Source organism: Chiloscyllium punctatum, chromosome 45, assembly GCF_047496795.1.
Source record: "Chiloscyllium punctatum isolate Juve2018m chromosome 45, sChiPun1.3, whole genome shotgun sequence".
NCBI classification, from domain to species: domain Eukaryota; kingdom Metazoa; phylum Chordata; class Chondrichthyes; order Orectolobiformes; family Hemiscylliidae; genus Chiloscyllium; species Chiloscyllium punctatum.
In genome coordinates this window covers 58,997,961-59,025,128 of record NC_092783.1, presented here as the reverse complement: position 1 = coordinate 59,025,128, position 27,168 = coordinate 58,997,961, and the positions used below count along the sequence as shown (strand labels likewise).

The window sequence follows — 27,168 nt, the reverse complement described above, 5'->3', positions numbered from 1 at the left end:
TCCCCCAGCCTATCGTATTCCGGGAAAGGCTGGAGGGAGGGGCCTCGGACCCCATGACCACCAAGGCGGGCGGAGAGGGAACGGCCCATACATTCCCTCCTGTCTCTCTGGGGAAGCGGGGCCGGCCCTTGGAGAGGAGAGATACACCAGCAGTGTGCCAGTGGCGCTGCCCCTCTCCAGGGGACGAGCCCACGGTACCCCCCCCCCCCCCCCCGCCGATCCCGCACCGCGGCCCGACCTGCCAAAACCACCAGGGGCTACAGCAGGACTTCCTGCTGCCTCGGTTCCTCTGGCCCCGGGGGGTGGGGTCGCTGGGGGTTCGAGGCCGGTTAGCGGCACCGGACCAGCCCCCATCCTCTTGGTGGGGTAGGCGACCGAGGGTGACCTCCCGGAGGAGGGTTCGGGATCGGTGGCAGACACCGGGGACGACGCGGACTCTGTCTGCAGTGACGTTTTTGAGTCCCAGGTGCCCCCCCCACCGATCTTCCCCCTCATCCCCCTAGAGGAAATCCGGGAATTTGTCGAGGAAACTCTAGGTCGCCGGGATAGAGCTCAACTGGTGCTCGACCGCTGGAGCTCCTTCAATAAAAAGTTTATTGGTCGGCCTACGATGCTCGCCAGGCACCTGGGCTCAATGTCAACGAGCGAAAGCGAGTCAGGAACTTCCTGGGGGCACTCCTGATGAGGACGAGGGACTCCTGTGCCCCTCCCTCGTCCTCCCAGTAATTGTTTTTTAACTGTATTGGTGGTGGTTGCACAATGCTTCTGACATGGAGACGACTATAGCCAGCCTCAACATCAACGGCAGCAGGGAGTCACACCCAGACCCCCTCGGTCCTTCGGGACGGGAGGTATGCGGTGTGCTTCCTGCAAGAAACCCACACTACCCCGGGAGACTAAGCCACCTGGCTCCTGGAGTGGCGAGGAGGGGTCTACATGAGTCACCTCACCCGCAGATCTGGTGGGGTGGCTATCCTGTTGGCCCTGCATTTTCAGCCGGAGACCTTGGGGGTCAGGGAGCCAGTGCCAGGCCATTTGCTTCACCTGACGGTTCAGCTGGGGGGCGCGGTGCTTCACTTGGTGAACGTCTACGCTCCCCTAGTCGGGCCGAGGCAAGCGAGCATCTTCGAAGAACTGTCCGCTTATCTTGCTTCCATCGACGAGAACCAGTGCGTCGTCCTCGGGGGAGATTTTAACTGCGTCCTCGAGGGCAGGGACCACGGCGGTGCCCGCACTGGCTGGGCGTCGGGGAAGAGGTTGGGGGACTTGGTCAAGTCCTTCGACCTGGTGGACGTCTGGCGGAATCTCCATCCCGACTCCATCGCCTTCACCTTCGTGAGGCCTGGGGTCAGAGCGTCCAGAATCGACCGCCTGTACGTTTCGCGGGCGTACGCCTCCTGTTTTCCGAAGGCCTCCACGCGGCAGGTGTCGTGCACGGACCATCACCTGGTGTGGGCGGAACTCCTTCCATTCGGCGCCAGGCTCGGCTCTGCGTACTGGCACTTTAACAACCTGCTGCTGGAGGACGAGCGGTTCCGGGACTCGTTTCGTCGTTTCTGGGCCGGCTGGAGAAGGAAGCGGGGAAGCTTCCCCTCCCTGAGGCTATGGTGGGACGTGGGCAAGGCTCACGTCCGCGTCTTCTGTCAGGAGTACGCGAGGGGGTCGACCAAGAGGTGGAAATCCAGGATCGTGGAGTTGGAGAGGGAGATGCTCGACCTGGAGTCACGCCTCGGTCAGCCCAACGCGGACCCGGCCCTGCGTGGGGTGTACGAAGAGAAGAAGGCCGCGCTCCGGGACCTGCAGCTCGTCGGGGCTCGGGGCGCGTACGTGAGGTCGCGGATCCAGCTCCTGCAGGACCTGGACCGCGGCTCCCCCTTCTTCTACTCGCTGGAAAAAAGGCGTGGCACCCGTCAGCAGCTCCTTGTGCTGCTGGCCGACGACGGGTCCCTCGTCTCGGATCCGGAGGGCGTCAGGGCCCACGGCTCTGTTCTCTCCGGATCCGTCCAGCGAGGACGCTCGCAGAGTTCTGTGGGAGGACCTGCCGCAGCTCAGCCCGGAGGACGCCGGAAGGCTCGACGCTCCCGTCACTTTAGAGGAGCTGACCGGCGTCCTCGACCGGCTCTCGAGGGGCAAAACCCCAGGGCTGGACGGGCTGACTGTGGAGTTCTTCAGGGCGTTCTGGGACGTCCTGGGGAACGACTACGCACAGGTCCTGGGGTAGTGTCTAAATGCCGGACAGCTGCCCCTTTCTTGGCGCAGGGCGGTCATCGTCCTGCTGCCGAAGAAGGGGGACCTTCGTTCCTTAAAGAACTGGCGTCCGGTCTCCCTCCTCAGCACGGACTACAAAATCTTCGCCAGGGTGTTGTCTTCTCGCCTGGCTTCCGTGCTGGCCCACATGATTCACCCGGACCAGTCCTACACGGTCCCGGGCCGGAGGATACACGACAACGTCCACCTGGTCCGGGACCTGATCCATTTCTGTCGACGGGCTGGTCTGCCGAGCGCCTTCCTGTCTCTCGACCAGGAGAAGGCGTTCGACAGGGTCGATCACGGGTACCTGCTCGGGACTCTGCGGGCGTTCGCGTTCGGGACGCGGTTCGTCGCCCGGATCCGACTTTTGTACGCCGCCGCAGAGTGTCTGGTTAAAGTTAACGGGTCCCTGACGGCGCCCCTTCGCTTCGGGAGAGGAGTGCATCAAGGCTGCCCCCTGTCCGGCCAGCTGTATTCCCTGTGCGTGGAGCCTTTCCTGCGCCTCTTGCGGAGGAGGTTGTCGGGGCTGGTTCTGCGCGGCGCGGGCACGGGGGTGGTCCTCTCGGCCTACGCCGACGACGTGCTCCTCACTTTCACCGACCCGGCTGACCTGGGGAGGATGCGCGAGTGCCAGGCCGTGTACTCGGCGGCGTCTTCCGCCAGGATCAACTGGGCCAAGTGTTCCGGACTACTGGTCGGTCCGTGGCGGGTGGACTCTCTGCCGGAGGAGTTACAGGGGTTCAGCTGGAGCACCACCCATCTCCTCTACCTGGGGGTCTACCTCAGCCCGGCTGAGGAATCCTGGCCGGCCAACTGGCAGGAGCTGGAGGCCAAAGTCTCGGCTCGCCTAGGCCGCTGGACAGGACTGCTCAGAGTGCTATCTTACAGGAGTCGAGTGCTAGTCATAAACCAGCTGGTGGCCGCCATGCTGTGGTACCGGCTGGTCACTTTGGTCCCTCCTCCTGGCTTTGTCGCTGACATCCAGAGAACGTTGGTCGACTTCTTCTGGGACAAAAAGATGCACTGGGTCGCCGCGCAGGTTCTGAGTCTCCCTATCGAGGAGGGCGGTCAGTCGCTGGTGTGCGTCCGCACCCAGGTCGCGACGTTCCGCCTTCAGACCTTGCGGCGATACCTTTACGTCGAGCCTCCTCCTAGGTGGTGTGCCCTGGCGACGTATTTTTTCCGCCAGGTGCACAACCTCAACTATGACACGCAGCTCTTGTTCGTCGACCGTGACGGTTTGGAGGTCGCCCTCAAGGTGCTGCCTGTCTTTTACCAGGACCTGATCACTGTTTGGAACATGGTCGAATCGCATCGCGCCTACCCTCCGGCTGGAGTAGTGGCTGTCGTCAGGGAGCCGTTGCTCAGGAATCCGCACTTCCATACTCGCGGGTTCGAGTGGCTGTCGGAGGGGAGGGCCGTGGCGGCGAGGGCGACCAGGGTCTGGGACGTGCTGGGTGCTGGGGGCCTGGGCTGGACGCTGCCGCAGGACATAGCGAGCAGGGCAGCGGAAGACGTCCGGTATGTGGCCACCGCCATTCGATGCCTTAAAACGGCGGTGCTCGGACCCGACGTAGTGCACCAGTTGGAGGATGCTCAGGTGTGCGGTGGGATCCCGTCCGCGCTCACCCCAGCCTGGACGGAATTTCACATTGGCCCCAAGGTCCCGTACTTCCTGCGGGAGCCTGTGCCCCACAACCTGAGCCGCCTCCGGAATTTTAATTTTGTTTCCTTCAAAGATATCAAAAGGAAGGCCCTGTATCGACTGCTGCTGCACACCGTCCACCTCTTCTCCCTCATCCACCGTCCGGACACGCCTTGGCGTGCCCATTTGCCACCGGGCGGTGGGGATCCCCAGTGGAGGGCTCTCTACGCGGGAGTCCTCCCCCTTTCTCTCGGGGATCTGGGGTGGAGGGTGCTGCACGCAGCAGTCCCCTGCAACCGCAGGTTGCGGTGGCTCACGGACTCCCAGCCCAACTGCTTGTTCTGTGGCGCTGTGGAGTCCATGGACCACGTATATATTGGGTGTGGGCATTTGCACTCCCTTCTTGATTTTCTCAAAAACCACCTCCTCTGCTTTTGGTTGCACTTCAGTCCCACACTTCTGATCTTCGGGCACCCGGTACAGAGGAGGGAGGGCAGGTCCGAAGACCTCCTCGTGGGTCTGCTCCTGGGCCTGGCCAAACTGGCCATCAACAGGTCCAGGCAGCAGGCCGTGGAGGGGGTCGTTAGGGCCGACTGCCTGCCCCTCTTCCAGGGTTACGTTAGAGCCCGGGTGTCCTTGGAGAAGGAGCACGCGGTGTCCACCAACACCCTGGAGTCGTTCAGGGAGAGGTGAGCGCCGCAGGGAGTGGAGTGCATCATTTCTCCCCCCAACTCTATTTTGATTTAGTCCCTACCCTCCTCTTCACTGTTTGATCACACAGCATTGCCCTTTGATGTGAAGGGCAGTGCTTGTCACAGGCCACTGGGGTGTTTTCCTATCTTCCTGGTGGTGGAAATCGAATAAAGATGTGTGCACCTTGTGTCTCACACCTGCACACACACACACACCATGGGTGCCGGGGGAAAAAATAAGCACTACCGCAGTTAGGTGGTAGTGTGGGGGAAAAGAAAAAAAAAAGAGCCAACCACATTGCTGCAAGTCTGGAGTCACCTGCAGGCCAGAGAATGACAGATTTCCTTCTCTGAAGGACATTAGTGAACCAGATGGGTTTTTACAGCAAATCACAATCACAATTAGATTAGCCTTTTATTCCAGATTTTTATTGAATTCAAACACCATCTACCATGGTGGGATTCAAACCCATGCTCCCCGGCCTGGGATTTTGGATTATTAGTCCCCTACCACGATGCCCATGGTGGGACCGGTTGTTTAGCTATTGGTATATGTTCCACTATTTAACAAAGTCAAAGCTGACCATTTTTTAAAAAAAAACCTCAAGCCTCACCTTCCCCTCAGGGCCCTTATACTTCAAATTCTATTGATCTATTTCTTGAAAATACTTGGTGACTGAGCCTCTCCTGTCCACTGGGTAGACAGTCTCAAAAGATTACACTGTATAAGGAAACGGCTCCTTATTGGAGTCCTTTGCCAACTCATTATTCTCAGTGTTTTGCCAAAATCAGGATGCACCTTCCCGACATTTACGCTAAAGACCCCTTCAGAATTTTGCAAGAACAGAGGTGTTTAGGGGAAAATAGTACTTGGTCGCAAATTGCAAACGCCCCGAGGCCAGACGTGTAAATACACAAGGACTGGTCAAACAGAACATCACCTACCATCAAGGAGTCCAGTGAAGAAGCAGCAGTCAACACGAGGCCATTCCATCTCAGCTAACAGCACTGGAATGACCCTATGAAGAGAGGCTGGGTAAGCATGGAGCAGAGAAGATTGAAGGGGGACCTGATAAGGGGTATAAGATTATGAGGGGCATGGAGAGTGTGCAAAGAAAGCATCTGTTCCCCTGAGTTGAAGGGTCAATAACACGGGCTCATAATTTTAAAGTAAAAGGTTAGAGGTTTAGAGGGGATTTGAGAAAAAAAAATCTTTTCATCCAGAGGGTGGTGGGGTCTGAAATGCACTCCCAGTGAGGGGAGTTGAGGTGGGGAACCTCACAACCTTTAAAAAGTATTTGGCTGAGCACTTGAAATGTCATAACATTCAAAACTATGTGTCTAGTGCAGGCAAGTGGGACTAGTGCAGGTAGAAGTGTATTCTTGGTGGTACAGACTCGATCAGCCCAAAGTGTCTCTTCTGTGCTGTACGGTTCTGTGATTTGAGTGAACCCTCATTACATTTTCTGCAAAGTGGATCTGCCCTCTCTTAGGTTAAGGTGACCAAACCCGTACACCAAATGTGGCCCCCTGCCTGTGACGTAAACACTCGATCACCAAAGAGCCCAAATGCAGAATAATCACTTCACCACTGCAGTAATGTTGTGCCATCTTAATGCTGGGCTCTGCAGAATAGGAAAAAAAACAGTAGTTCAATTTACAGACTTGGTCCTTTCTTAATTGTTCATTTACGGAGTCAACCACATTGCTGTGGGTCTGGAGTCACATGTAGACCAGACCAGGTAAGGAAAGGAAAGCAGATTATCTCTCCTTAAAGACCATGAGTGAGCCTCCATTCTGTGCTGTTACAATGACTTGGGAAGAACCATGAACGAACTGAATAGGTCTTTACTGGTGCTCCCATTGACCCCGCAAACATCAGTTATGGATCTTCTTGAACAGATTAAAATTTTACAAAGCATTCCCTTAGAGAATTCAGAGAAAACTTGACACCAGAGAGATACTAAAACTCTTGGCCAACACTGCAAACTTGAAGGAGAATCCAAAGGAAGAGAGCAGGGCGGAAAGGCTTGGAGAAGGAATTCCAGGGCTTTGGGCCTTAGCAGTTGTAGACACACCTTCCAAATGGCGGAGGGGCTAAAATCAAGGATATACATGGAGGAGCAGCACAGTTTTTACAGGGTTGTAAGATCTGGAGAAGATGAGAGAGTTAGGGAGGGGGGTGAGGCTGAGGTAGGATTGGAAAACAAGGGGGAAGGTTTTTAAAATGAGGAACTGCCTGACTGCAAGCCATTGTAGTTCAACAAGTACTGGGCTGACGGGGAAATAATCTGAGGTGTAGAATCACAGAGTCACTGAGAGTCCAAGTGTAAATAGAGCTTGAGAATTTACAGTGGGCACTGCAGATGCTGGAGATTAGAGTCAAGATTAGAGTGATGCTGGAAAAGCACAGCAGGTCAGACAGCATCAGAGGAGCAGGAGAATCCGGCAAAAGCCCTTCATCAGGCTTTTCCCCGAAACGTCGATTCTCCTGCTCCACTTTGGCAGCACCACTCTAATCTTGACTCGAGAGTTTACAATCAATTCACAAGCACTTCAGGTTCTTTACTTGGACAGTAGTAAGGGCGTGGAACTCCCTGCCTACAACAGTAGTAGACTCGCCAACTTTACGGGCATTTAAACGGTCATTGGATAAACATATGGGGGATAATGGAATACTGTAGGTTAGATGGGCTTCGGATTGGTTTCACAAGTTGGTGCAACATCGAGGGCTGAAGGGCCTGTACTGCGCTGCAATGTTCTATGTTCAGCTTGAGTGGAGCTTGTCAAACATGAAGGAATGCACCGAAAAAGAAAAGCAGTACTCAGCGATCACATTAAGCAGATGCATGATTGACAATGACTTTAACGCGGCAGTCAGTGCCCTGGGTCATAGTTGCTGAGATTTGGACATTGTTGAGGTTGACAGAGATGCCTTGCTCTTGGTCAGGGCCAAAAAGCGCTAAGTGCTGGAGAACGGTGGATGGATCTCGGCTTTTGATGATGGCGTAGAGCTCGTCCCTCTCCCGGGGGTCCATTGTCACGTACAAGCCGAGCATCTGACACAGCTCCCCGACCACCACGGGGTTTTCAAACATTACCCCAAAGTAGTAGGCGCCGAGCTGGTAGCTCAGGACCCCGACACACTGAATCTCAGCTCCGACAGTGGAATACAGGCTGACACCGACCGACTCTGGTTGGACAACCTCCGGCTTCCTGGTGGTGGAATTACCATCGAGAAACACCCTGACAAACAAACAGCACTGAATGAAAACAGCTCATCTCCAGTAACAACAAGCTGGCATGTGTCATTAACTTGAAAGGCAATGAGCAAAAGTTTGTCAAAACTGAGAGGAGTTGGAACTTGGTCGTAGCTCACTCGACATGGGATAGTACTTCGGGTTTTTAAAAAATTTACTGACAGGATATAGGCTAGGCCAACATTTATTGCTGAACACATAATTTCTCAAGAGTGTTGTTGAGAGTCAACCACATTGCTGTGGATCTGGAGTCACATGTAGGCCAGACCACGTAAAGATGGCAGTTTCCTTCCCTCAAGGATACCAGTGAGCCAATGGGTGTTTCTGACAATCGACAATGGGTTCATGGTCATCATTTGACTCTTAATTCCAGATTCTTCATTGAATTCAAATTCCACCATCTGCCATGGTGGGGTTTGAATCCAGGTGTCTAGAACATTACCTGGGTGTTGGGATTATTAGTCGAGTGATAATCCCACTAACCCATCACCTCCCCCTCTGTGCAATGGGCCTCAGCACACTGGGGAGAGCAGATGTTGGGGAGTAGGGGGACAAGACAGAGGCCAGAAGGTGGAGAAAGACAAATGGTGATGGTGGGCAGACATAGGAGGGCTGAGGATGGAGAGAGACAGAGAGAAACCGAGAGAGAGAGAGAGATAGAGAAAGAATAGGATTGGAGACAGATGGAAAGGGGGAAGATAAAGAAAGGATTGAGAAGAGAAGATGCAAGCTCTCGTCTGGAGATGACATTGTACAGATCAGGGGCCAACGGGGTCATTGCTGAGGAACCCAGAAAAGACACAAAAGGAACACTGTTGAAATCTGACTTAAAAAGGCCCTTCAAAAGCCTGAAAATCGGTTTTACTCAGAAACATCAGAACAGGAGGTCATTCAGCCGGTTGATCCTGTACTGCTATTTAACACACCTCTAGCTGATTGAACACGTTAATGCCAGTTTATCCATACAACTCCTTACGTCATTAATATTCAAACATTTACCGTCCTGTCTTGCAAATACAGGTTGGTCTGCTATAATGTGTGTTTAGTCAATATGAATTCACTGTATTGCGATTGATGAACTGGGGATACTGTTTCTACAGTGCGAACTTTTAAAACGAGTGTTGGCTGTAATGCGATTACATCACCAGTTTCTAAAGCACGATTTTACTATAATACGGAGCTGCACAAGAATGCAAACATTGCGTTATAGAAAAACTGACTGTTCTCAAAACACTGAGCTTCCACAGCACCATGTGGTAAAGAACTCCAAAGATTCACAACCCTGAGTAAAAACAATTCTCTTTATCTCAGTCTTAAGTGGCAACTCCATTATTTTTAAATTGTGCTCCTGGTTTATACACTCCCTAACAAGGGGAAAACATCCTACCTACATCCACCCCATCTATCCCTTTAAGTACTTGTAAGTTTCAAAGAAATCACCTCTCATTCTCCAAGACGCTAGACAATACCTCCTCCTCACCTCCATCCAAGGCCCCAAAGAATCCTTCCACATCTGGCAGAGATTTTCCTGCACTCCAAACACCTCATCTACTCCGTCCATTGCTCTCAATGTGGTCTCCTCTACGTTGGGGAAACAGGACACCAACTTGTGGAATGTTTCAGAGAACATCTCTGGGACACACGTGCCAAACAACCTCACCGCCCTGTGGCTGACCACTTCAACTCCCCCTCCCACAGACATGCAAGTCCTAGGCCTCCTCTACGCTGCCAAATCCAAGCCACATGTCGTCTGGAGGAATAATGCCTCCTCTTCCGCCTTGGGACCCCCTAACTGCACAGAATCAATGTTGATTTCACCAGTTTCCTCATCTTCCCTCTCCCACTTCATCCCAGATCCAACCCTCCAACTCAGCACCGCCCTCTTCAACTGTCCTACATGTCCATCTTCCTTTCCACCTATTCGCTCAGACCTATCACCATCACTCCCCACCTCCATCTACCTATCACCTTCCAAGCTAACTTACCCCCACCCCCATCCCCATCCTATTTATCTCACCCGGCCTTTGGTCCTCCCCCCCGCAACTGTTCTGAAGGGCTTATGCCCAAAACATTGACTCTCCTGCTCCTCGGTATGCTGCCTAACCATTTGTGTTTTTCTAGCGTCACTCTTTTTGACTCTGATCTCCAGCATTTGCAGTATTCATTTTCATCTCGACAGTACAAGCCTAATTGCCCAAGCTCTCCTCACAGGACAGTCCCACCACTCTGGGAACAACTCACTTTCATTGCACTGTCTCTCTCTGGCAATATCTTTCCTGATATAAGGAGACCAAACCTGCACACAGTACTCCAGGCATGGTCTCACTAACCTCAAAACTAAATGCAGCAAGGCTTCACTCCACCCATACTCCAACTCTCTTATAATAAAAAGTTAACATTCCATTGACCCTTCCTAACAGCTTACTGCACTGGCATGTGTTACCCTTCAGTAACTTATAACATGGACACCAAGTCCTTTGTGTGAACCTTATACTTCCCAACATCGTGGCATTTAAGAAATACTCAACACATCTGTCCTTCCTGCCAAAGTGATCAAGTCCGCACTGTTCCAAATTATATTCCATCTGTCCCGTTCTTGCCCAATCCCGAAGCCTGTCCAAATCCTCCTAAAAGCATTTTACATTTTCCTCACAGCACACATTCCCACTTGGCATTGCATAATCTACAATCACCAACAAACCAGCCTGGTCCATCCACATCGACACTATGGATCAAGAAAGCACAACAATGTCTCTCCTTCCTCAGAAGGCTAAGAAAATTCAGCATGTCCACAAAGACTCTTACCAATTTTTGTAGGTGCACCATAGAAAGCATCCTATCCAATGCATCACAGCGTGGAATGGCAACTGCTCTGCCCAAGACCATAAAATACTCAAAGTTGTGAACACAGCCTACTCCATCACATAAACCAGCCCTTCATCCACTGTCTCCATCTACACTTCCTTCAGGAAAGTAACCAAAGACCCCTCCCATCCCGGTTATACTCTCCCCACCCCCCCTCAAACAGGCAGAAGAATATTAAAGTTTAAATACGTGTGAACTGCTTCTTCCCCACTGTTAGACTTTTGAACAGAACCTCTTAAATGTTAATATTTATCTCTCTCTCTCTCTCTCTCTCTCTCTCTCTCTGCACCTTCTCTGCAGCTGTAACACTGTATTCTGCACTCTGTTCTGCTACCCTAACGAACTTTGTATAGTCTGATTTGCCTGTGTCACACACAAAACAACACTTTTCACTGTTTCTCAGTATGTGACAATAAACCAAACATCGATAAATATTGTGAATAGCTGGGGCCCCAAGTACTCCTCTTTGCAGCATCCCACCAGTCTGTCCATTAGCTAATTAATCCACATCCGTACATTATTTACTACACTACATGTTTTAATTTTGCTAATCAGCTTTCTGTGAGGAACCTTGTCAAAATGCTCTGAAAATCTGCGCCTTTTTCCTCAGATGGCGACGGCTAGCAAGAGGGGACATAGCTTTAAATTGGGGGGTGATACATTTAGGACAGACGTCAGAGGTAGTTTCCTTACTCAGAGAGCAGTAGGGGCGTGGAACGCACTACCTGCAACAGTAGTAGTCTCACCAACTTTAAAGGGCATTTAAATGGTCATTGGATAAACATATGGATGAAAATAGAATAGTGTTGGATAGATGGGCTTCAGATTGGTTCCACAGGTCAGCGCAACATTGAGGACCAAAGGGCCTGTACTGCGCTGTAATGTTCTATGTTCTAAAACCTAAAAACACAAAAGCCATCAATTCCCCTTTACCAATTTTGTTCGTAACCTCCTCAAAACACGCCAACACACTTTTCAACATGATGCCTCATTTGCAAATCCATGCTGACTATGACCAATTTTTATCCAAGTGTCCATTTATCACATCCTCTATAACAGCGTCCATCATGTTCACTGTGACTGACATGAAGCTAATCAGGTGCCCACCTCCCAGGCTTTCTCCCTTTTATCATTTTTAAATGGCCCTGCACATGTGCAAGCTTCAAATCTGCAGCAGTCAGTCCAGAATCAATGGAATTTTGGAATACAATTATCGGTGCATTTACTATCTCCATAGCTACTTCCTTCCACCAACTTTCATTCTTATTACTTTCTCTCAACTCTGCTTTTACTTTGAGCCCACAGAGCACCTACCTGGGATCAGTCAGAGGCAGCACCTTGCTTTTGTTAACAGTCGTAACTTCAACGGATGCGGATTTCATCTTGTTGGAACTCTGACTAGGAAAGAAAAAGAAAATACACATTCCAAATCAGCAATAGAGTAATGAGTGCAAGGCTTGGATGGAGAAGTCATCATTTTAAAAAAGTTCCCTTGACAAGCACAAAACAAACCTGCGATAGGGTTAGGGAAACTGAAAACGTTGTTCAATCCAACCAACATCCAGAGACCAGCAATGTAGACTAGCTCGAGAAGTGGTAAAATGTCTGACTGTGAGATACACTAATGAGACAGAAAATTCACCGAACTTAATGCAATGTCACATCATCTCATTCTCTCTCTCTCCTGTAGTTTTGTGGCAAGATAAAAAGGATACATAAATAAATAAAAGTGTTCTTTTTTAACCTCAGCAACCTCTGTAAATATTCTTTGATGGCTCAAGCAGAAAAGAATGAGAAAAATCAGTTCAAAACATGAAATTAAAACACACCCAAAATGTTAACTCAGTCCCTCCCTCCCCACATACTGCAAAACCTTCTGGATTTCTCCAGCAGTTCAGATTTTATTTGTAGTAGCCTCATAACAGTCTAACATGATGTCTCATTCGCAAGTCTGTGCTGACTATGATCAATCAGATCCTTTTTATCCAAGTGTCCATTTATTACATCCCCATCACTTTTGACATAAGGCGAATGAGGCGTGAGGCTGCAGTTATTTTGCTTCTGTATTCTTGAAGCCCATATTGCTGAGGGTGTTATCAGGTTGTTTGTCACTTCAGAAATTAGCTAACCTGCAAATTGGCCTCATGCCCCAAACTCTATATTTTACATCCTTCCACATTTATGTAGTTTCGGTCAAAATGGTGAATTTTATTGCAGTTTCAAGGAAACAAGAAACAAGGTAATTGGAGCAGGCAATGGAGTTCAGGAAAGGAATCCGAAGCAGACATTAGCTGGGTAAAGGTGGCTGCAGGGAGGGGCAACAGGGAAGGGAGAGATTGCAATAATGACTCAGGATGACATCAACTTTGAACTAATTCACTATATGTTGCAGTAGGATTCTTTCTAAATACACACTCTTTCTAAGGATGTACACTTTTTAATGTCCAAACGACTCCAGCCTCAGTCTGTTTCGTACAACAGCTTTCTGGTTTTAATACACACAGTGAGTGGCTTACCTCACTTCTCCAGTAGAGGGCAAAGATTCTCTTTGTTTCATGTGTATTGAGAATCCGGGCATGAATTTCCACTGCACTGTTAAACCCACTTTCTAAAATTCAAATTCCAGTTTTAAAAGATATATCAGAGGAGAGGTGATGCAGTAGTAAAATCACTGGACTTGTAATCTACAGATCTAGTGCTCTGGAGCGGGGAGCATGTGTTCAAATCCCACAGTAACACCCTGGAGAATTTGCATTTAATCTAACATAGATAGAAAACTTTTTTCACGCAGAGGTGTGTGTATGGAATGAGCTGTCAGAGGAAGTGGAGGAGGCTGGTACAATTGCAACAGTTAAAAGGCAGCTGCATGGGTATATGAATAGGAAGGGTTTGGAGGGGTATGGACCAAATGCTGGCAAATGGGAATAGATTAATTTAGGACACAGAATCTGGTCGGCATGGATGAGTTGGACCGAAGAGTCTGTTTCTATGCTATATATATCTCTATGACTCTATAAAAACAAAACATTTTGGAGAATCTGGCAGCATCTGTGGAGAGAGAAAGAGAGCTCATGTTTTGAATCCAATATCACTCTTCCTACAAATGTATTCAATTTATATATTTTTAAAAAGTCTGAAAATAAGAGCCAGAGCTCTTGAAACTATCGTGGAATGCCGTAAAAACCAATCTAGCTCATTCACATCGGAACTATATGATCTGCCTGTATTGCTCACAAGACAAAGCTTTTCACTGTGCCTTAGTACACATGACAATGAATTCAACTAAATTCAATTCCTTTAAGAATCAGAGTCAGAGATGTACAGCACAGAAACGGACCCTTTGGTCCAACCAGTCCATGCCGACGGGACATCCCAACCCAATCTCGTCCCACCTGCCTGCACCCCTGGCCCATATCCTTCTAAACCCTTCCCACTCATAGGCAAAAGTGAGGACTGCAGATGCTGGAAAACAGAGTTTAGATCAGAGTGGTGCTGGAAAAGCACAGCAGGTCAGGCAGCATCCGAGAAGCAGGAAAACTGACATTTTGGGCAAAAGCCCTTCATCAGGAATAGTGGCAGGAAGCCTCCAGGGTCTCTCATGAAAAGGTACCTTTGACAGAGAAGATTTCAATGTCTTGTGCCTGTGTCTCCATCTCGGTCTCTGTCGTTCAAAATGCGTGCCTTTTTTTTAAAATATCCCCAACATCAGATTGTCTCATTGATTCAATGTTGGCAAAAATAATAAATTCAAACTTGATTGGGGTTCAGTATCCTGGGACATAATTTAAACTGATTGCTGTTTTGACAACAATTCAAATTTAACCAACCAACTCAGTTGGCCATTTCACAGCCAAATAGAGTCAAGGAGATGTACAGCACAGAAACAGACCCTTCTGTCCAACCCGTCCATGTCGACCAGATATCCCAACCCAATCTAGTCCCACCTGCCAGCATCCGGCCCGTATCCCTCCAAACCCTTCCTATTTATATACCCATCCAAATGGCTTTTAAATACTGCCATTGTACTAGCCTCTATCCCTACCTCTGGCAGCTCATTCTATACACGTACCACCATCTGTGTGAAAAAGTTGCCCTGTAGGTCTCTTTTATATCTTTCCCCTCTCACCCTAAACCTATGCCCTCTAGTTCTGGACTCCCCAACCCCAGGAAAAAGACTTTGCCCATCTATCCTATCCATGCCCCTCAATTTTGTAAAGCTCTATAAGGTCACCCCTTTGCCTATGACGCCCAGGAAAAACAGCCCCAGCCTGTTCAGCCTCTCCCTATAGCTCAAATCCTCCAACCCTGGCAACATCCGTGTAAATCTTTTCTGAATCCTTTCATGTTTCACAATATCGTTCCAATAAGAAGGAGAACAGAATTGCATGCAATATTCCAACAGTGGCCAAACCAATGTCCTGTACAGCCGCAACATGACCTCCCAACTCCTATACTCAATACTCTGACTGAGAAAGGAAAGCATACCAAATGCCTTCTTCACTATCCTATCTACCTGCGACTCCACTTTCAAGGAACTATGAACCTGCACTCCAAGGTCTCTTTGTTCAGCAACACTCCCTCGGACCTTACCAATACGTGTATAAGTCCTGCGAAGATTTGCTTTCCCAAAATGCAGCACCTTGCTTTTATCTGAATTAAACTCCATCTGCCACTTCTCAGCCCATTGGCCCATCTGGTCAAGATCCTGTTGTAATTGGAGATAACCTTCTTCACTGTCCACTACACCTCCAATTTTGGTGTCATCTGCAAACTTACTAACTGTACCTCTTAAGCTCACTTCCAAATCATTTATATAAATGACGAAAAGTAGAGGACCCAGCACTGATCCTTGTGGCACTCCACTGGTCACAGGCCTCCAGTCTGAAAAGCAACCCTCTACCACCACCCTCTCTGTCTTCTACCTTTGAGCCAGTTCTGTATCCAAATGGCTAGTTCTCCCTGTATTCCATGAGATCTAACCTTGCTAATCAGTCTCCCATGGGGAACCTTGTCGAACGCCTTAAGTCCATATGGATCACGTCTATTGCTCTGCCCTCATCAATCCTCTTTGTTACTTCTTCAAAAAACTCAACCAAGCTCATGAAACATGATTTCCCCACACACAAAGCCACGTTGACTATCCCTAATCAGTCCTTGCCTTTCCAAATACATGTACATGCTGTCCCTCAGGATTCCCTCCAACAACCTGCCCACCACTGAGGTCAGGCTCACTGGTCTATAGTTCCCTGGCTGTCCTTACCACCCTTTTTAAACAGTGGCACCATGTTAGCCAACCTCCAGTCTTCCAGCACCTCACCTGTGACTATCGATGGTACAAATATCTCAGCAAGAGGCCCAGCAATCACTTACCTAACTTCCCTCAGAGTTCTAGGGTACACCTGATCAGTCTCGTTTTGCTTTCCTTCCCATGTTCAGCATACTCACATGATGCATTCAGATTTCTCTGTCTGGAGTCCTTATCGAATAGTTCACCTCATTCAATCTCCTTTCCACTTGATGTCCACTGAAGGCTCACCTATCACTGGAAGTAACACTAACACCCTATCTCTGACAGCAAAATTGCAAGTTTTGATTTCTTGTCTGCCTCCTGTTTCATTGTATGCGGTGATACTTTGAAATGCTGTCAGCCAACTTCCCTGCTCTATTTAACCATTCCCTAAAATTTAACAAAGAGTCCAAATGTGTGGTTTGTCAATTCTGACTTACCAGTTTCTCCTTAATCAATTTTAGCAGTGCTCTCATTTCATGGCTGAAAACTAATTCAAATGGACAGAATTTGGTCAATTCATTTGGTGCATCTCTAATGGCAAAAAGTACAAATGGAATTCCTTTAACCCAACCATCTGGATGGTCTTGACTATTAGCCCGCAACATGGTCTTTATTGTATGATGCCACCTTTCTAACGCTCCCTGCGATTCTGGATGGTACACAGTAGATTTGAATTGTTTTTTCCTAAACTGTCCATAACTTCCTTGAATAATTTTGATGTGAAGTTTGGCCCTTGATCTGATTGTATCTCTGTGGGTAGTCCATATCTAGTTAAAAATTTGAGCAATTCCTCTACAATCCTTTTAGCTGTATTATTGCATTATGGAATGGCCTCAGGAAATCAAGTGGTCACATTCATTATTGTTAACAAATACTGATTCACAATTTTTGTTTTAGGGGTAGGGGCCCTACGCAATCACTTAAGACCCTTGTAAAAGGTTCTTCAAATACAGGAATGGGTATTAAAGGTGCAGGTGGTTTTCCAATTTCCTGACATGTATGATATGGCTGGCAAAAATCACCTACATCTTTGTGCAGTCCAGGCAGAAAAAAAAATGTTTTTTTATTTTAGCTTGAGGTTTTCTTACCCTTAAATGACCCCCTACTGGTAGTTCATATGCCACCCGCAATACCTCCTTTCAATAACCCACTGGCAATACAACTTGATGAACTTCTGCCCATTTCTCATCTGCGTGAATGTGTTGGTCTCTATTTTCTTATTAAGGCATCATTTTTAAGGTAGTGGCATTCCAGGATACATTTGGATTCTTCCTGTGTATGCCTTTGGATACAATTGCTTTAATCCAGAGGCTCACTGAAGATGTTACCTATTATGGTGATGAAACATCTGAAAACAAACCTTCCAGCTCAGCGAGCAAACCTACATCCACATTTGCTTTAAATTTTCATCTTTTTGCTGTAACTCAGTTAATTTAGGAGCTAAAGATTTCTACTTTGTCAGCCATTTGTTCCTGTTTTGTGTCAACCATTCAATCAAACATGGTTTCTGCTAATTCCACTTCAACTTCCTTACCTGTACTCTTTGATCGCTCCTGTTTCAACTGGTGACTTTGTGACCTCATTACCACACAGTCTGGAAATTCCCAAGATAAGCTTCCTGTATTAACTCAGGTGCCAGAGTTTCCACTGGCTTTTCAACCATGGTAGGCAGCATTCCTATCTGTAAACCAGCTATACGGTTAGCAAAAACAAATTGTATCCTTGGAGCTCAGTTTGTCCAGTACTTTCACCATGACTTCTCCAGTCTTCACTGGACTCTCTAACCTCATTTTATATAATTGAGCACTTCTTGTCTCTCTAGGAATTCCCGTTACTAGCATTTTTTCTGGCAGTAGTCCTCCAGAGGTATGTATCTGCTCATCTTTCAACATGGAAGATTGAGAAGATCCTGTATCTCTTAATATTGTAATGTCTTTACCTGCTGTTTCCAGGATATGCGAGTAAACTTTACCTTTGCAAGTATATGGTTTAAGAAGATCTGTCACTTCCTCCTTAACCAATCTCTGACCAGTTTGTACATTTTCATGCAGCTTTTTAGCCTCCATTGTGCTTTCCATTACCATTTCAACAAAATTCACTGGCTTATCCTGTGTTCTTACATTTGGCTTTCCAATGTTTTTCCTAACCCACCAACATGGTTGTTTCATGTAGCTTACTTTATTGCAGTGAAAACATCAGAGCTTTTTAACATCTCTGTCCTTTTCAAGGGTTTCCTTTTACCCTGTGGTAAGTTATCCTTATGTTCATCACCAAGATCTACCTTTCCCTTACAGTGTGAGGATTTCTCTTTTCCCCAGTTTCTACCCCTCACAGATTGAAATTGATTTTGAAAGGTAAACTTTGATTTATGAGCCAACTCATAATCAGCCATTTCAGGTGCTAATCTTGCCATTTTAATTCTCTGCTCTTCCACATGAGTTCTCACTACTTCAGGAAGTGAATTTTTGAACTCTTCCATATAACCATCTCTCTAAGAGCTTAATAGGTTTGCTCTAATTTCAATGCCCTTATCCATCTATCAACATTACTTACATCGAGTTTGAAAGGATCAAACTATGTTTGACCAGGGACCCTCCTAAGATTCCTGAAATGCTGTCTATAGGCTTCTGGCACAAGATGATATGCACTTAAGATGGTTTTCTTCATCTCCACATACGCCCCAGCTATCTCCTCTGATAGTGATGCAAATACCTCACTAGCTCTACCTACATGATTTGTTTGGATCAATAAAACCCACATGATCACTGGCCACTGCATTTGTTTATCCACCTTTTCAAATAATAGGAGAAAGGCTTCCACATACTTCACATCAAATTTAGGTATTGCTTGAATATATTTAAACAGATCCCCAACAGAGATTTGGCCTCCATGGGTTTGCTAATCCTCACTTTCTTCCTCACTAAGCTTATCTTCAGACTTCATCTCCATCCTTTTAAGCTAACACTTGTCTAAGTCGCAACTTCTAAAGTTCAAGTTCTCTCTCTTTCTCCCGCTCAGTCCTTGTTCTCTCTTTTTGTTTAGCTAAAATCCTTCTCTCCCTTTCTTTATCTTCCAACACTGCTATCCTTTCCCTGTCTTTATTTTCTAATTCCCGTTGCCTCACTTGCAATTTAAATTTTTCTAACTCCACTGCACTTCTGTTTCTCTGTTGTTTGCAAGCACTTGACCAACTCCATTACATCTGCTTTCCTTTTGTCCTTGGTTAAACCCAATTCTAACCTGTTTGCTAATTCCACAAGTATATCCTTCCTCTGCCTTTCTAACCTTTCTTGGCAAATTTGGGAAGCATCTTCAAACCCCGAGAACCTCTTGGGCAAGCTTCAGAGCCATTTCCAACGATTCTCATGGTCTTTCCAGCACATTTAAATGTTGAGCTATTTCAGTTATAACCACGTTTTTTTTGTAAACACCAGCAATTTCAGTTCTAGCCTGGTTGCCAATCCCAGCCACTTTGAATTGTTCACCTTTTATAAAACCCCCAAAGTCATTTCTTCCACCCCCAGAAAACTCTTACTGACTGAAAGAACCATTGCTGGCACAAGCACTGTTTAAACCAACCAAAATCAATACACATAACAAATGGTACTCACCTACCACTCACTGAATTTGGGTTCAGCAACCCTAATCCCAAATTGGAACTACTAAATAAATCTCAGACCCCCCAATCTGTTATGGACCAAGCCAGACCCCCCCTCAAAACATTTTAAGAAGGTAGCCCAGACCCTAATTTTTCAGGTTGTTTTAAGCAGGTGTAACGTGGATATTCCAGGAGGGACACATCTAGCCCAACATACTCAGTTTCAAACAAAACAGAATTTATTTATACACAAACAAAAGAAAACCAAATTTAGAATAACATAACTATTTGAAAACCCAATTGATTATATCAACTTACTCATGCTATTCCACATCCTCATAAACACCCCCTTGTCAAAAAACAAAGGTAATATCAAACATAGGTTCTTACAGGAGAAATGTCAGACAGAGAGGGAGGATCAGCATGGAGCTGTTTCTTTGACCAGCAGCCTCAAAACTGATTGCTTGCTAAAACCAAACCAAACCCTAAATTGGGAGAACTGGCCACTCATCTTTCATTGTACAAGCGAACACTTCAAAGCACTTAAATTTTTTTCAAATAGATAAATCCAGATATATTGGGATCTCTGCCTTTATGATCCCTCTGAAAAAAAACCAAGGACAATATACGCTTGTTAAAGGAGCACCATCATCACAATTACACCTTTTTGCTTCTATCCTCATAGTGGGGACAACTCTCAATTGTCATTTGAAGCCGTGCATGACATCAGACCCCTGTGCTCCACAGTGTGGAGCTCCCTCACTGAGGCTTTTTAAAGGAATCAACTTTTGACTGGTAATAGGATGCTCGGTCTTCAGGGCCACAAGATTGAGGGTCAGGCTCACCAAGAATGTCTGGTCTAAACTGACTCTTAACATTTTCATTCACTCTATTCCACAGCAGAATGTGGAGTTTGAAAAGCAGAGGGTCATTATTTCTGAAATCGTCGACCCAATTTAGTGGTTGTACATCTTCTGCTATTAGCCAACATGCTCAGCACTGCATACAAGAGCAGAATACTGTTTTGGAAGCTACACACACACACACACATACCAAGTTCCTTGTTAATGGAGTCACTTTACAAGCTAGCTGCTTTGTGGAATAAATAAGCAGCACATTGTGGGGAGGTCTGTTTGCATGTTCTTATGAGCAAAGGTGACCCCATAACTGAAAAGGTCACCCTGGTGAAGAGGGGCATAAACAGTGTTATAGGGTTGCTCTCAAAACGACGTGCTTTTACTACATGCATAAACATGCCTCGTAAATCGGATATAAATCTCTCACCGTCAAAGGGTCGTTTGAAACAAAATGGAACTCTTTACAGGGTTGAAGCAACTCACACTTAGCCAGAACCTTTGACAAAGTACAGCAACAGGGCATTCTTCAGGACTATTATCAAATAAAATTGATATCGAGCCAAAGGAGATATGGACCAGAGTCCAAAATGTTGCTCAAACAGCTATATTTTAATAAGGGTCTGAAAGTAGGAAAAGTCAGACATGGAGAGATGAAAGAAGGATTTCTGGATCTTAACGCTTTGTCAGTCAAAAGGCCGACTGTCAATGATGGAATGATTAAATTCAGGGATGGATCAGCAAGAGGTTAGAAAGGTATTTGAAACAGTGGCCCACAGTGGGCTAATGAGGAAAGTGATAGTAATAGAATAAAAGAGGCAGTAGCAATGTGAATACAAAATTGGTGAATAGGAAACAGAAAGCAATGGATAGTGGGTATTCTTTGGGCTAGAAAAAGGTTTGTAGTGTACCTCCCCAGTGGCTAGTTTTGAGATCCTTGCCTTTCCTGATTTTACACAAAAATGAGCAAGATCTCTGTGTACACAGGAACAATTTCATCATTTGGGGACAAAACAAATCTTGGTGAAATTGTAATCCAAGGAGGAAAATGTGGGACTTTGAAAGGACATCAACAAATAGTGGGGTGGACAGACAGATGACAGATGAGGTTTAATGCAGAGAAGTATGAAGTAATGTGGTTAGTACAAATAACATGGAGAGACAATATAAAATAAAGGGGCGCTTTTCTGAAGAGTGTGCAGGAGCAGAGAGATATGTACCTAAATCATTAAAAGACTGGACAGAGTGTGGTAAATAAAGCCTGTACTATTCTTGGCTTCACAGATAAGAGCACAGAATACAAGAGTAGGAAGTTTATGATGAACATACCTAAGACACTGGTTAGATATCAGCTGGATTACTTTATACTGTTCTGAGCATGACACAAAAGAAAGGACGTGAATGCATTGAAGGAGGTGAAGAGGAGTTTTATGAAAATGGTTCTAGAGAGGAGATACTTCAGATATGAGGAAAGATTGGAGAAGTTGGGATTGTTTTCATTGGAGAGAAGGTTGTGGGGAGATTTGGTAAATTCATATAGGTTCTGGACAGGTAGATAGGGAAAAGATATTTTAAAATCATGAGGGCATGAATAGAGTAATAGACAAGGTCTTTCCCATGGGGTGGGGGAAGTCCAGAACTAGAGGGCATAGGTTTAGGGTGAAAGGGACAAATGTTTCACTTAGAGGGTGGTGTGCATATGGAATGAGCTGTCAGAGGAAGTGGTGGGGCTGGTACGATTGCAACATTTAAAAGGCATTTGGATGGGTGTATGAATAGATAGGGTTCAGAGGAATATTGGCCAAGTACTGGCAAATGGGACTAGGTTAGGTTAGGTTGGGTAGCTGGTCTAGACAGGTTGGACTGAAAGGTCTGTTTCCACGCTGTACATCTCTATGACTATGACTGTATGAGAACCAGAGGGTCCAGTTTTAAAGAGTTTGCAAAAAAAAAGGAGAGGAAAACCTTTTTCACAAAGCAAGTAGTTTGAATTTGGAATGGACTGTCTGTAAATGTAGTACAAGCAAGTTCAATAGAGACATTTAAAGAGGAAATTACATGATTATTTAAAAAGGAAATTACATGATTATTTAAAAAGGAACAATGTACAGAGTTATGTCAAATGGCATTAGCATTCAGTTAAAATGCTTAGAAAGCCAGAGTAGACAGGATGGGCTGAATCGCAAGTGTGGCGCTGGAAAAGCATAGCAGGTCAGGCAGCATCCTGAAGAGCTTTTGCCTGAAACCTCGATTCTCCTGCTCCTCGGATGCCGTCTGACCTGCTGTGCTTTTCCAGCACCACACTCTTGACTCTAATCTCCAGCATCTGCAGTCCTCACTTTCACCAGGATGGGCTGAATGTGAGTCATTGACAATTCTATGAGATAAAGAGTATTAAATAGGCATCAAATTAGAATCTATGCATATATGGATTTGTGGTAGGCCATTTGTCCCCTCAAGCCTGCTCACAACACCAGGTTATAGGCCAACAGGTTTATTTGAAATCACAAGCTTTCAGAGCAGCACTGCTCCTTCGTCAGGTGAGACGACAAAGAAGCAGTGCTCTATAAGCTTGTGATATCAAGTAAACATGTTGGTCTATAACCTGGTGCCATCTAACTTCCGACCTTGTCCACCCAAATCCTAAACCAGTACCTCCACATCACGGCCCCCATTTAATAAGATCATAGATAGACTGGAACGTATTTGCAATTCCACATTTCCACTATTCCCGATTGATCTGCCACCATGGTATAAGCTTTGCCGCAATGCTTAAATAAAACAAAGAATAACGAATCTTCGCAATCTGAAACAGGCAAAGGCATAAATTTTCTGTAGAAACTCATGCTGCTACATCTGCCATGAAAACAAAACAGTTAACGTTGAATCCAGCAATTCTTCTTCATGATTGTACTAATGGGTCGGACCTGCTGAATTTCTCCAGCAGTGTTTCCTTTTGTTTGTGGTAATGCTTATTTCAGCTTCTGTAACTTAAAAACCAAACATGAGTAACAGGATACTGAAAGATTCAAAAGATGTCTGTCTATTACACACTCTGACTTGAACACACTTTACACCCAGGTCAGGGCCTGGGCTGGTACTAAGCTATTTAGTTACAGGACTAGCATACTTTTCTAGCATGTCATGGTTCCAGAGGCCCCAATTAAGATGCAGCATGATACCTTTACATCCTCAAGTCACATTCCATGTTACAGTTCTGATAGCAGCAGCATGTCTTTGAAAGATACACTGCACACTAACTGACACTGATAATGTGTCCCTGGTTAATCAGAAAGTCGTCACCCTCAATGTCACCAACGCCTTAAAAATGTCACATGATACAACTTATTGTCTGCATGAAGTACAGTAAGTACCTGCTATATTGACAGTGGAAGGCACATGGAACTCTACCAGTCAAAAATTAAAACAGATGTTTAACTTATCTTTGCATTAAGGCTGTACTTTCAAATGAAACTAAACATATCCAAATAAACACACCCATGTAAGCAAACAGAAAACATGAATTGCTAAGCTAACACCAGCAGTCAATTGAAAAATCATGAATGCACACTCCCCTGCTCTTTGCTTTTTGAGTCACAGAGACGTACAGCATAGAAATAGGCCCTTCAGTCCAATACATCCTTGCTGACCAGATATCCTATATAAATCCAGTCCCATTTGCCGAACCCTTGTATCCCTCCAAACCCTTCCTAATCATACGCACATCCAGATGCCTTTTAAATGCTGTAATTGTACCAGTCTCCACCACTTCCTCTGGCAGCTCATTCCATACATGCACCACCCTCCGTAAAAAAAATGCCCCTTACATCCCTTTTACATCTTTCCCCTCTTACCTTAAAACTCAAAGCTCTGATCCAAGCCCACTCTCTTACCACTACTGCCCAAAAATATACTCTTTAAAAAATACACTATATTCCTCAACTGTAACCTCAGCATACAAAGCATTCTGTACGATTGTTTAAGATGCATTGATGCTTGCCTTGTCATATCGAAATCACATTAGGATGCTAAATGGGGGGGGGAGGGAAAAATGACAGTGGTAATTTCGGTTGTCTGGTAATCCAAAGAATCAGCTAATGTTCTGGGGAACCTAGCTCAAATCCCACCAAGGCAAATGGTGGAATTTGAATGCCATGGGGGAGAAAAACATCTGGAATTAATCATGAATCCGTTGTCAATTGTCAGGAAAAACCCATCCAGTGAGCTACATGTGACTCCAGACCCACAACAATGACACTTAACGGCCTTCAGAGCAATTAGGGATGACACACCCACCCTGTGAATGAATAATATAGATCAAACTGTTATTGTACTTGTACATAATCTTCACGTTTTAGGAAAGTTCCTATCTTCCCTCATCACCTTAGCAATGAAAAAATTAAATATTTAAATTTACAAGCAAACATATACATACAAGTATAAGAGAACTACTGCAGCTTGTCTCAATTCAACTGGTTGCAAACTTTGGAACAAAACTTTGTTTCTTGTGACTGCATGAGGCCCGCCCCTTCGTCGGCGTCTTAACCTGACGGCCCGCAAAGGGGCGGGGCCTGGGGAACAAAAGCAGCCCCGCGACAATACGCATGCGCAAAAACTGGGTAATGAGAGGGCGGGGCGAGGCGAATGACCGCTGGAGGTGGGATTCACTGATGCTCATGCGTACCTAGCGGACGTTAATCCGGCCCAACTGCGCATGCGTACTGTTTGAGCGTCAATGGAGACGGGTCTCATTGCTGTGCATGCGTCGCTATTGATTGACGTTGAGTTGGAGCGAATGAGACACGTCTGGTGGGCGCGAGGACGCACCTTCGCTCATATGTCGAATCTTGATTAACGGCGGGCTGTGCGCGAGGGCGGCCACTGCCCACTGCGCATGCGTAGATTGCCTAACGGGGAAGGGGAATAACTGCTGGGCGGAGATTACGGTCTCTCCGCCTCCTTTCGGGAAGAGATACGGATCGAACACTTGCACGCATGCGTCGAGCCTCGGGTGGCAAGAAGGGAGGGCGGGTGCGGGGCGTGGTTTAGCCTCAACCCGCCCCCTAGGCCTGATTCGATTGGTGTGCGTGGGCAGCAATCCGCGCTCGCTATTGGGCAGAATGGCTGTCAGGCAACCTAGATGACTTACCGTGCTGAAAGAGGCGGGCGAAAAAAAAGTGAGAAACAAAAAAAAATCAGAGATTTTCCACCGGCTTCGAGAGGAGAGGAAAGGGAAAAAGGGCATTAAATGTAAGTTTTTTTAAATAAAACAATCTTATCTCCTATACTTCTCTTCATGATTATGGTGAATGTTTGTTGATATTCATTTCTGAGCTTTATTTTCTCACACGATTTTTTTTCTTTCTTTCCCCTCAATTTTATTCTAATTTCTTCCACGGTTCTTTTTTTTAATTCCTTTTTTTTCTCCCCAAGTCAGTTCGGGGGTTTCTTTTGATGCGGAACAACAAAGCAGGGATGGATTTGCCTCAGAGAGTCTGTAAAAGGTTAATATTATGTAGCTTTTATAAATCCTTCCTTCTGCTTCGATTAGAAAAAAGATTCAAAATCTTAATTATTTCTGTGCTGGGGAAAAAAAAGGTGAAAATGCCTTGACGACTAAGTGTTTCTTTTAATCAAGCAAAGAAATCCCAAATCTGCTCAAATCTGTTCCTGAGAATCTGTTATTTTTGTCTTTATTTATTTAATTTTGAGTTTGGTACAGTTGCACCAGGAGGGAATCAGCACTGATTTTTCTTTCCACTATTTTATGGAGCCAAAGACACCAAAACTACAGCTGGAGTTGTAAAGTTCCAGTCCAGTAGTTATTGAGTAAATCCATTTCTTGATCTACAAGAAATGAAGCAGAGCCTAACAACAAAGTCAATCCCTGAAAGGTTTGTTTGAAAACTGAGGTAGGGAAGTTCACTCCCCATCCTCCATTGTTGAGGGGAATGAGCTAACTGGGTATTTGTTTCACTGCCATTTCCGGGACCTGGCTGTGGACAAATTAACTATTCTTTTTTACCAACGCCTAAACAATGAGACAGAGACTTGAGGCTATAATTCAAGCTGAAGCTTGCAGTACTTACACTTTCAGAAGTGTTGCCTTTCAGACAAGGTGTTGAATCAGTGCCCCATCGTCTTGCGTAGATGTTGAAAACCCAGTGTGTGCTATTTGAAAGTAGTGCTGAGGGGGTTCCACACGATATCCTGGATTAATACTTACCCCTCAGTCAATCTGCTGAGCAACATCAGGTTTAGCAGTTCTTACCTTGTTGTTTGTGGGAGCTTTCTGTGTGCAAAATGGCTGTGTTTCCTGCATTGCACTATACTTCAAAAGTATTCAATTGACTGTAGTTTACATTGAGAAGTCCTGAGATCGTGTTTTATAAAGGTAAGTTTTTTTAATGGTCTTATACTCAAAAGATACTTAATTGGATGGGAGGTACTTCTGTATCAAGTATGAAAATGGTTTATAAATGAGTTCTTTGATTTGAGTTTCTTCTATATTTACCATAGTTTTAGAGTTCCCATTTTTGTTTTAATAAAACAGAAATAATATCAAATAAGTTAAAAGCAGTTCCATTTTGCAGATATGTCACTGCTTGGGGGCAAACTTTCTACTTTTTAATGCAAGTAACAAGTGAAATAACAAGGTTTGTACTGTATTACATATTTTAGAGGATAATTACAGAAAAATGCATATCTCGTTTC

At 45.9% G+C, this 27,168-nt stretch overlaps 2 protein-coding genes across 10 annotated transcripts in view; one reads left to right on the top strand and one right to left on the bottom strand.

Moving 5' to 3' along the window:
• Nucleotides 1-227: 227 nt before the first annotated feature.
• On the bottom strand, nucleotides 228-26,651 carry LOC140467477 (uncharacterized). 9 transcript variants are annotated; one of them, XM_072563882.1, is made up of 3 exons: nucleotides 26,544-26,651; nucleotides 12,027-12,110; nucleotides 228-7,833 (listed from the first exon to the last, which is right to left on the bottom strand). In XM_072563882.1, the coding sequence occupies exon 3, from the start codon at nucleotides 4,283-4,285 to the stop codon at nucleotides 3,149-3,151; it is 1,137 nt and encodes a 378-aa protein (XP_072419983.1). In that variant the 5' UTR covers nucleotides 4,286-7,833; nucleotides 12,027-12,110; nucleotides 26,544-26,651; the 3' UTR covers nucleotides 228-3,148. The 9 variants fall into 9 exon arrangements, with proteins under 9 accessions (XP_072419983.1, XP_072419985.1, XP_072419982.1 ...); XM_072563884.1 differs by lacking the exon at nucleotides 26,544-26,651 and adding an exon at nucleotides 25,282-25,408; XM_072563881.1 differs by lacking the exon at nucleotides 26,544-26,651 and adding an exon at nucleotides 25,139-25,281.
• Nucleotides 25,274-27,168, top strand: part of cttnbp2nlb (CTTNBP2 N-terminal like b) — a 99,192-nt gene continuing 97,297 nt past the window's right edge. Inside the window, exon 1 of the mRNA XM_072563879.1 lies at nucleotides 25,274-25,704. The gene's annotated coding sequence lies outside the window, so the exon portion shown is untranslated. The remainder of the gene's footprint in view (nucleotides 25,705-27,168) is intronic.

Coding starts and splice junctions, on each gene's coding strand:
- LOC140467477 (XM_072563882.1), bottom strand. CDS start 4,285: ATGCCCACACCCAATATATACGTGGTCCATGGACTCCACAGCGCCACA.